This window comes from Nannospalax galili, unplaced genomic scaffold, assembly GCF_000622305.1.
Source record: "Nannospalax galili isolate Female #2095 unplaced genomic scaffold, S.galili_v1.0 scaffold410, whole genome shotgun sequence".
Taxonomy (NCBI): Eukaryota; Metazoa; Chordata; class Mammalia; order Rodentia; family Spalacidae; genus Nannospalax; species Nannospalax galili.
The window spans coordinates 924,544-934,486 of NW_008329143.1; the positions used below are offsets into that span (position 1 = coordinate 924,544).

Here is a 9,943-nt window from a genome sequence, read left to right on the forward strand (position 1 = left end):
AAAAAAAAAAAGATACCCTTTCCACTGGCCTGACTCACTACTCTAGACTCAAAAAAGACAGTTTTTCTAAACTGCCTAAAGCCAACCCTTAAGAGGGGAGGCTTAGCCATGGGGCTCCACAGACCAGTAGTTCCAGGAAGGTAAGTGCTTGCTTACTCCAGAGGTAAACACAGTTCCCATCAAAAGAGGAGACTGCCTGCTGGCCCTTCTGAGAACTCTGTGAGTGATGACTTTGGGAGTCTCAGAAGTTCTGGAGATTCATGCCCCACGTGGATCTGGAAGCCCTACATAACCAGTTGCAAAAACTGCAGCTTTCCCAATCCATGCGGCCTGGACAGAATTCTCCACTGGTGAGGCATTAGTTGCCTGGCAGGCAGATCCCACCACAGCCCCAGCTCCAGCCATAGCAAACAATAACCTCTTGACCAGCTCTTGGCAGAGCCAGGGCTTTGTTAGCCATTCTCATCTGCAAGAAAGAAAGGCACAGAGGCAGCTCTACAGAACTGCCAGGCTGGGGTGAGGAGCCAGCTGTAGAGGAACTCACTAGACTGAGGAGATGGAGACAGGAAAAGCCAGAGTTCAGGTTAGTCAAGCTGTGCTCCTTCCACTGCCACAGAGTATTAAGCACCCAACTATCCTGGCAGGTAAGCTTACACACCAGATCCATCTGTTCACCCCCCTCTGGCCCTTTATATAAACAATGGAGACAGAGCTCTCGTTCTGGTGACATCTCTTCTCCACAAGGAACACCCCCAGTTTCTTGGAATTCACACTCTATATGGCTTGCTTGGGTTTGTCCTTTTAAAATGGGGGAGTCAGGGTTGATGAGATGACTTGGCAGGTAAAAGTACTTCCTGTATAAGACTGAAGACTGAGTTCCATTCCTAGACCCATGGTGGAAGGAGAGAGAGAACAGACACCCAAAAAGAACCAACTCCTGAAGTTGTCCTCTGACCTCCACATACATGCCATGGTATGCAGACCTGCATACATACATACACACACACAACACACCCTCACTCACCACATACACCCCCCATACTACATACACATTCATACCACATACACACACACCCCCACCCCCACACTCCCACATACATACCACATATACCACACACACTCCACACGCACCACATACACAAACACATATATACACATACTACATACACATATACACGCTCTCTATATATACCACATACACATACCCAGTATATACAAACATACATGCATATTACACACCACACACACCACGTACACATATACCTCACACATCCCACACATACCATATACACATACACACAAACACCCCACATACATACCACAGACACAAACACACACACATACACACTTCACACACATATACACACCCTATATACATTCCACATACACATACACACACCCAATATATACAAAACTACATGCATACTACACAATACACACACCATATACATATCCCACATACTTACCACATACACCCACATACATATGCACACCACATACACATGCCCCCATCTATACACACATACATACACATACCACAGGCGTACACACACACTCCACACACAATTTAAAAGTCAAGGGAGGGCTCAGAACAATACCAGTGTGCTCTACCCCCATGGAGCAGAACAGGCCCATTCCATACATTGATAGTGGCAGACACTATTAATGTACCTAACAGTGCATTCAATTTTTCTGGCAATCAACGCTGTCTTTCACATGCAGAAGGCCTGTTTCAATGGAGAGAAACAGCTTTGCATAACAGGAGGGTAAGGTGACAAATAAAACTGCCAGGCACACCACATCTCTAGTAACACCTATGGCCAAGGGGTGGGGTGAAGAAGGGTAACAAAGGTGTGCTGCTAGAGGGGCTGACAGGCTTCTTCTGTACAGGGCCAGTCAGCAGTGTGCAGGTTTGTGGGCTTACACTCTCTGCAGCAGCACCTCAACTCACTTTGTGGCACAAAGCAGACAGACAACATGTAAAGCAAAGGAAATGTACTGGGGGGCTGGAGAGATGGCTCGGCAGTTAAGAACACTGGCTGTTCTTGCAGAAGACCCGGGTTCAAATCCCAGCACCCACATGGCAGCTAACAACCATCTGTAACTCTAGTCCCAGAGGATCCGACAACCTCTTCTGACTTCCCCAGGCATTGCACAACACTGGTGCACTCACATACATGCAGGCAATACACACATACACATAAAATAAAAATAATAAATAAAGCCAGGCCTGGTGGTGCACACCTTTAATCCCAGCACTGGGAGGCAGAGGCAGGCAGATCTCTGTGAGTTCAAGGCCAGCCTGGTCTACATAGTGAGTTCCAAAATACATATTTTATAATGCCACAAAGAGACATGATCATGTGAAAGGAAAAAAAAAAAAAAGGAAATGTACTGAGATGTCTGTGATAAAACTTATTTATAGGCACCAAAATTTGAATTTTAAACTACTTTCACAGGTCATGAAAATCTCTCCCCCCCGCCATTTAAAAATGTAAAAGACTATGACATTAGGTTAAGCCAACCAAGTCAGTTCAGTTCAGAAGACTGCATATTGTATGATTTTATTTAAATAACATAAAGATGGCTCAGTGGGTGAAGGTCTGTGATAAAACTTATTTATAGGCACCAAAATTTGAATTTTAAACTACTTTCACAGGTCATGAAAATCTCTCCCCCCCGCCATTTAAAAATGTAAAAGACTATGACATTAGGTTAAGCCAACCAAGTCAGTTCAGTTCAGAAGACTGCATATTGTATGATTTTATTTAAATAACATAAAGATGGCTCAGTGGGTGAAGGCGCTTGCCTGGTTGCCGTCCATAGAGCAATCAAGCTGGAACTGATATGAAAACTTCCTCCCTCCTGGCTAGCTTTCATGGTGTTGGAAGGTACTATGCTGGGCACTATGGGAGAAAAGACATCAATGGAGTGTCTGTAGCCAATTCAGCATGCTACAGTACTGACCCGTCAGCAAGATGTGCCCACTGGAGCAATAGTGGCATGGAGGCTATGGGAGTAATCAACTGCTTTTGGATTGGATTTGCCTGCTCCATAAGAATTCAGGCCCATCACTGTAAACCTGGTCAAAAGCCCATGGCTCAGAAGGTCATAGGCTCTGGGGAGGAACCTACTGTTGTTTTGCTAAACAACATAATGTCAAACTATCTTGAAAATATATATGCTCATACCCATTAGAGTAATGCTGCCCTCTCTGCCAACCAAAGGCCAAGGCTGGGGCTGTAGCTCCACCTAAAAACCAGGCTCCAGCTGCAGCTAAGGCCCAGACTGCAGCTCAGGTTCCCAAAGGTGCCCAGGCCCTTGTGAAGGCCCCACAATAAAGGTCTTTGCCAATGTGAAGACAGATGGACTAGTGTGACCTCCCTCCCCACTGCAGAGGGCTGGTGTCCTGTGCTGGTTTTACAAATAAATTTGAGGGCAAGATGTTAATAAAAAAGAGTAGTGCTGCCCAGAGAAATTTCTAGTGGACAGCAGTTAATACAGGGACTCATAACTGGTTAAAGTGCTGAGAATACATGACTATTGAGTGCTGAGCCCTAAATGGGACAGCCATATCAACCCCACCCCCAAAGGCCCTGGGAATATCACAGAAGAGGGGTGAAAAGAATTTAAGAGACAGAGGATGAGGACGAGTGCTGGGAAATGCTGTCTTTGGGACATGACAAAGCCATTGCACCCATGAACTCACTGGCACTATGATGACCTGCACAAGATCAAGTCACCAAGATCAGTCAGCATTCCAACAGGCAGCACTGACTGGACTCAATGGGTTATTAACAAAGACAAGAAGAGTGGGGACAAAGAAGAGTGGGGGACAAAGAAGAGTTGGGGATGTGTTAGGGGTGCCTGAGGGGAGTGGGAGGGAGGAATACGGGGCTCCTGGGGGAGGAGTAAGGGGTGCACATGATCAAGATCCATGGTTTACATGTATCAAATTATCAAAAAATAAATAAAAGTTACATTTTTTTCTGTCTTTTTGAAACAGGGTCTCCTGTAGCCCCAGGTGGCCTAGAACTCACTACTGCCTCCCAAGTGCTGGGACTACAGGTATGTGTCACCACACCCAGCCCATAAAAGATATTAGAAATCATGTCTAGTTTTCTGGTGTAAAAGAGTGTCAAGAACTTTGTGGAAGGGGTCACGTACTTTCACTTTGCTCTGTTCCTCTAGGGCATGACTTTGGGACACAGTGACTCTTCCATTGACCATAGTAGTAAGTGATCCTACTAAGAGCTTTCCTTTAACCTGGTGATGAATGCATCATGATACTCTTTAAAAAAAAAAAAAAAGTGCTGGGGGCTGGAGAGATGGCTCAGAGGTTAAGAACACTGGTTGTTCTTGCAGAAGACCTGGGTTCAAATCCCAGCACCCACATGGCAGCTAACAGCTGTCTGTAACTCCAGTCCCAGGGGATCCAATGGCCTCTTCTGTCCTCCTCCGGCATTGTATGACACAGGTGCATTTACATGCAGGCATAACACTCATACACGTTAAAAAAAAAAGCGCTGGTAAACACAAGTCTGATAACCCGAGTTCAATGCCCAGAACCCATGCTGGAAGAAGAGAACTGATTCTGGAAAGTAATCCTCTGACATCCATGCATGTGTAGTCGCATTCACAAACATGTGAGCACATACACACCATACTCATAAAGACACATATGATAATTATATGAATCAATGAATAAATCTTCCAGCGCAGGCAAATCCAGAGAAAGTAGATTAGTGGTTCCCTGGTGCGCTAGGAGGAGCAGGATTGGGGAGTCATGGATGACTCAGTGGCATAGGGTTGCTTTGGGAATGATGAAAATGTCCTAAATAGTGGATGTAATGATAGACACACAACTCTGTGGATATAGAGACCACTGAATGATACTCTTTACATGGGTGAATTGTATGGTATGGGTATTACATCTTCATAAAGCTGTTTCAAAAAAGCTAAAAATACATATTCTTGGTTCCCAGGTCATGCTAAAACTGACCAGGTAGGTAGGGTCTGCAGGCTGAAGAAGGCTAAGCCTCCAGCAACTGATCAGAGAGCTTCTGCGGGTGGGTTCTTCTGCCTTTGGATTCCATTTAATTCCAAGCCCAGTACTCCAATTTCTTCCCACCCTTGCACCTCCACCTGGAGCAACCATCCCTCTTCCACCACCCTGTTATCTGAAAGCCAGGCACCCTTTGATGATACTCTGGCGAGAAGTCCCTTCTTCACACAGTCTTACCTAATTCTGCCCCAGCACTATTTGTAAAGGCCTTCAGAACACACGATGTACCCAAACCTATGCTGCAAATGCTTTCCCTGGATGATTCGGTCTCGGGTTGTCTGACAACCACCCTACCGGGCGGGCACGACCCCATTTTGCAGATGAGGAAATCTGACTTTCCAGGACCAAAAACCTAGCCTACGGTCACACGCTGTCAGTGGCGGAGCTGGGTCTGAGGCCTGACAGTGTTTGTGGTTTCCGACAGCTGTGGGATGAGCCCTGCCTTCATTTAGAAGGCGCCACCCCAGCATCTCCCTGCACCATCTAGGGAATGAATGACGGCTCGCTAGCCGGAGGACTGGAGCTCGGGAGGTCGAAGCCGGGGCTAGCGCAAGAGGCAGCCGGTGCGGGAGGCAGGAGCAGAGGGTGAGCACCGCTCCCCGAGCGAGGGACCTGCCGGACAGGCTGGCGGGGCGGCGCCGGCTGCACGGAGCGGCCTTGGGACTCCACCGCCCGGTGAGGGCCGGGCTCCGAGAGTGAGAAAGAGGCCGCAGCGCAGGCGGAACGCGACCCCTGGCCGGGGCAGCGAGGCCAGGGCTCCGCGGAGGCCCGCAGGCCCCGCCACCTTCGGCCTCCGCAGCCGCGCAGCTCAGAGGTACCTGGAGGGTTGACGTTGTCATTTCATCTCCTGGGTCCGCCCCACACCCCGCGGCGCTGCTTGCGGCCTCGGTCAGGCCCGGAGGACCCGAGGTGCTGGGTCCGGCGCAGCGGCCCAGGTGGTCGGCACTCGGCGCGGGCAGAGCTACGGCTCCCAGCCGTAGCCGAGTCGGAGGGTGAGCGAGGAGAGCGGCCCAGAGCGGCCTAGACCGAGCTGCGCGGCCGCCCTCCAGCGGCCATAGTCCGGAACTGCATCGTTCCTCCAAGTGGGCGGGAGATGAGGGGCGGGGCCTGACGAGGGCGAGGCGGGGACAGATCGAGGGAGGGGCCGGGAGAGGGCGGAGCCTGGAGAGACCGGTTGAAGGGCGGGGCCGATAGAAGAACAGAGCCTGGCTGGATCGGAGCGAAGGAGGGTGGAAGCACTAAGCGGAATCTGGATCCTACTTGAATAAACACCACCAGTACTGTAAGCCGAACTTTCTAGAGCTTTGTTTCCCTGTTAGTGTCTACCTTGTCTGACTTTTAGGGGGAAGTGAATGAGCTAGCGTACACACAAGTTCGGATCCAGTGACTCTAAAGATAGCTATTGTTCTAGTTAACTTGTTCTGTTGTTAACTTTTCTGGGCCTGTGAGATGGCTCAGCAAGTAAAAGTGATGGGGGACAGGTCTAGCAACCTGAGTTGTTCTATCCCCGGATCTCACAAGGTAGAAGTCTTGTTCTGACCTCCATGCATCCCCATGATAAAGCAATAAATAGACAAATAAATGCAAAACTTTTTAATTAAAAATATTTATTTTATGTGTCTGAGTATTTTGTCTGCAAATATGTAAATGCACCTATGTGTGCAAAGCCCATGGAGGCCAGAAGAGGGCGTCGAATCACCTGGACTGGAGTAAAGGACTGGAGTTAGCTGTCATGTGGATGCTGAGACCCAAACCCAGGTCCTCTGGAAGAGCAGCCAGTGCTCTTAACTGCTGAGCCATCTCTCTAGCCTGAAATTTTTGATTTTTTTTAAATATGTATGACTATTTTGTTTGCATGCATGTAAGGAAACCTGTATCATACAATGTTCTGGAAGCCAGAAGAGTACATCATCAGAGGACCTGGAACTGGAGTATAGGATAGTTGCTAGCCACTATGTGGGTCTTCTGCAAGAACAGTCACTGCTCTTAATAAGTGAGCAATCTCCCCAGCTGTTTTTTCCATTTTATTTTTTATTTATTTATCTTTATTTTATGTGTATGAGTTTTGCGTGCATATATGTCAGTGCACCCGTGTCATGCAATACCTGCCAAGGCCAGAAGAGGGCATCAGATCTCCTTGAAGTGGAGTTAACGGATGGTTGTTAGTCACTATGTGGATGCTGGGAACTGAATCCCGGTCCTCTGGAAGAGGAGCCCGTGTTCTTAACCACTGAGCCATCTCTCCAGTCCCTGTTCTTTGTATCTTAGATGAATCTAGCCTTAGTTTAGAAAACAGCTTGCACGCATAGCTATTGCTTTAGTCCAGAAGAGAGGGAGGAACGCTTGTCAAACCATGGAAAAAACATGGGGAGAGGTTTGAAAGTCCAGATCACAAGGACTTGGAAATAGAGTAGATATAGGCTACAGGGAGAGTTGGCAAGGTTGACATGACTGATCCCCTGAACTAATGGAGCTACTCAGATAGGGATAGTGGGAGCAGGGAGGGGATAAAGATGGGAGGGGGCCGCAGGCAGTAAGGAAAATTTGAATTTGAGGCACCTCTGAAATGCCCTTATAAAGATAAGCAAGTAGGTTGTCAGAGTTTGAGGTGGCAGAGGCAGTACACACAAGCTCCCCCACCCCCAGTTTGAGACATTCCCCTAGACTTTTAGGAACCTCCATCAAACTGGGATTTGTGGCTTTAATGCAAAAAAAGAATTTCAGGCCTGGCGTGGTGGCGCATGCCTTTAATCCAAGCACTTGGGAGGCAGAGGCAGGCAGATCTCTGTGAGTTGGAGGCCAGCCTGGTTTACATAGCAAGTTCCAAGCCAGCTGGGCCTACAGGGAGACCCTGTCTCAAATCCCTCCCCTCCAAAAATAGACAAGAGAACCAAAGGGAACAGTGCTGAGGGAAAGCCTGGCAGTAACCGGCACCCTCTATAGCTGCACAGTACAGTAGGCTTTGGATTTTCTTCTCAGTGCTGAGCTACAGGCAAGGCCAGGGAAGCTCTAGGTGACTTCAGTGGAAAGAGGGAGAAGGAAGGGAATGCATCAGTTTGGCAAATACCATGCTCCATGGTCAAGCCCAGCAAGGTGGAAGCGAAGGCAGCCAGTGAATGAGCTCAGGACTATGGGATGGGCACAGAGCACACTTGAGAGGGGTGCCTGTGACTGATTTTTGACTCTGTTTGGGGTAACAATGCAGGCCCAGGGACAGCCATGGAGTAGAAGGATGTGGGAAGATGGAGAAAAGGGCCCTCATTGTACATGAAGTCAAGGACTCAGCAGGCCAAGCTGCTGGAGTGTCCCTATGGGTACTGGGACAGGGTGAGGCCTTGACATGTCTGGATGACAGAGGAGGAACACATTTCACACCATCATGCCTTCTCAGCCTCTCTTTGAACATTTCTGCTCCTCTAGACACTGCTATGAGGCTTTGGAGATGGGCTCTCCTGCCCACTCTGCCCACAGCCTCACCTCACCCTAGCCTTCCACAAAGTCAAGTACATTTTCCCTCACCGCCTTGAGTTTGGTCATCAGCAAGGGGGCCTCAAGGTAGCTACCCCTTTCTGGCTTGTCCACCCATGAGGTCAGGAGCATATGAGCAAATTCCTCCGCAACAAGAACCTTTGCTTGTGAGATTTGCAGAAACAAAAAGCATCTGGTGACTGGAGGATTAAAGTCACTTAGGCATGAGAAAGGCCTATGAAAACTGTTAAGGTTCAGATAGCCCTGCCCCCTCACCAACAGGATCCCAAGGACTTCTCATGCTCCTGAGAAAAGGGAACCTAGCTGATAAGCACCTTGGTCTTTGAAGTCAAGAGAAGCAGACTTTTCTCCACTGTTTGGCCAACACAGCAGGCTTCCCCTTTGATCTCTAAAGAGGACAGGTTTTAACAGTCCTGCTCTCCCACTCCCCACCCCAACTTTAAAAAAATACATCTTCCCGCCTTCTGCAGGAAGCAGAAGCCTCCCTTTTTAAAAGACCCCAGCTCAAGACCCAGGCAGACATTTTCCCTGCCCGGAAGGGAATCTGTCCCATGTGTTCCTTTGCTAATAAACCCTATTTTGATGGAGTTTTATCTGTGCCTTGGTGCCTCATCCTCCATTCGCTCGTTCTCTGCCAACTTTTTACCTATCAAAAGCCACTTCCCCGCAAAGTGGCCTTCAGGCCAGAGTTCTCCATCCTCTCAATCAATGAATGATCCAGTTTTTCCAACGGCCACTTTCCTTGCCTACAAATCTTGTCTCTCCATTGAATTGGCCTGTTGTGCGGCTGACTCAGGTTGGATTGTTAGGGTCCGTGACTCGATGGGTCCCCTCCAGATAACAAATACATGGGATTGGAGATGTAAAAATCAAGCAGAGTCTTTACTTTCCAGCCGGCTGGGGTCGACCGGTTTCCCAAGACATGCAAGTCTGGTCAGAACGATCGACCCCCATTCAGTGTCAGATACAGATTATATAGGCCCACATAGTCATTACACAAAAAGCATTCCTCAGCAGACACTTTGATCAAACATCTTCTAAAAGCTATAGTTTCGGTTAAACATCTTTTCCAGGAAGGCTAGATCTGGTGTAAGCCTGGTGCAACTTCCTTCTCTTTGTTCCTTATCGGTTATCTGGTATGTGCAAACAGGCCTACAGGACACATTGTAAATCAACTGAGTCTGGGGTCCAGGGTCCAGGAAGGAGGTTTACAGCACTTCAATTCTTAGCATTTCAACTAGGTTAATCATCCATGTGTGGTAGATACAAATCAGGCAGAACAGGCAAGCTTAGCAAGTAAATCTAAATCAACATTTTAAACAGAGTTTTCTATCAAAATGCAGAGTTCTTACAGCATTCATCAAGGTATTTCATTTTTTTTCCCAACAT

The 9,943-nt window shown here is 48.1% G+C and overlaps 1 protein-coding gene across 3 annotated transcripts in view; it reads right to left on the reverse strand.

Annotated features, from left to right (window-relative positions):
- The window catches only part of Vps4a (vacuolar protein sorting 4 homolog A), a 15,265-nt gene extending 9,166 nt beyond the window's left edge, over nucleotides 1-6,099 (reverse strand). For 2 of the 3 annotated variants that reach the window (XM_029563879.1, XM_029563870.1), the window contains exon 1: nucleotides 5,884-6,076. In XM_029563879.1, the coding sequence (XP_029419739.1) occupies nucleotides 5,884-5,904 (21 nt within the window). In that variant the 5' untranslated portion in view covers nucleotides 5,905-6,076. Of the gene's footprint in view, nucleotides 1-5,883 lie in introns of all 3 variants that reach the window. The other variant, XM_008833843.2, reaches the window with a different exon arrangement.
- Nucleotides 6,100-9,943: the final 3,844 nt, after the last annotated feature.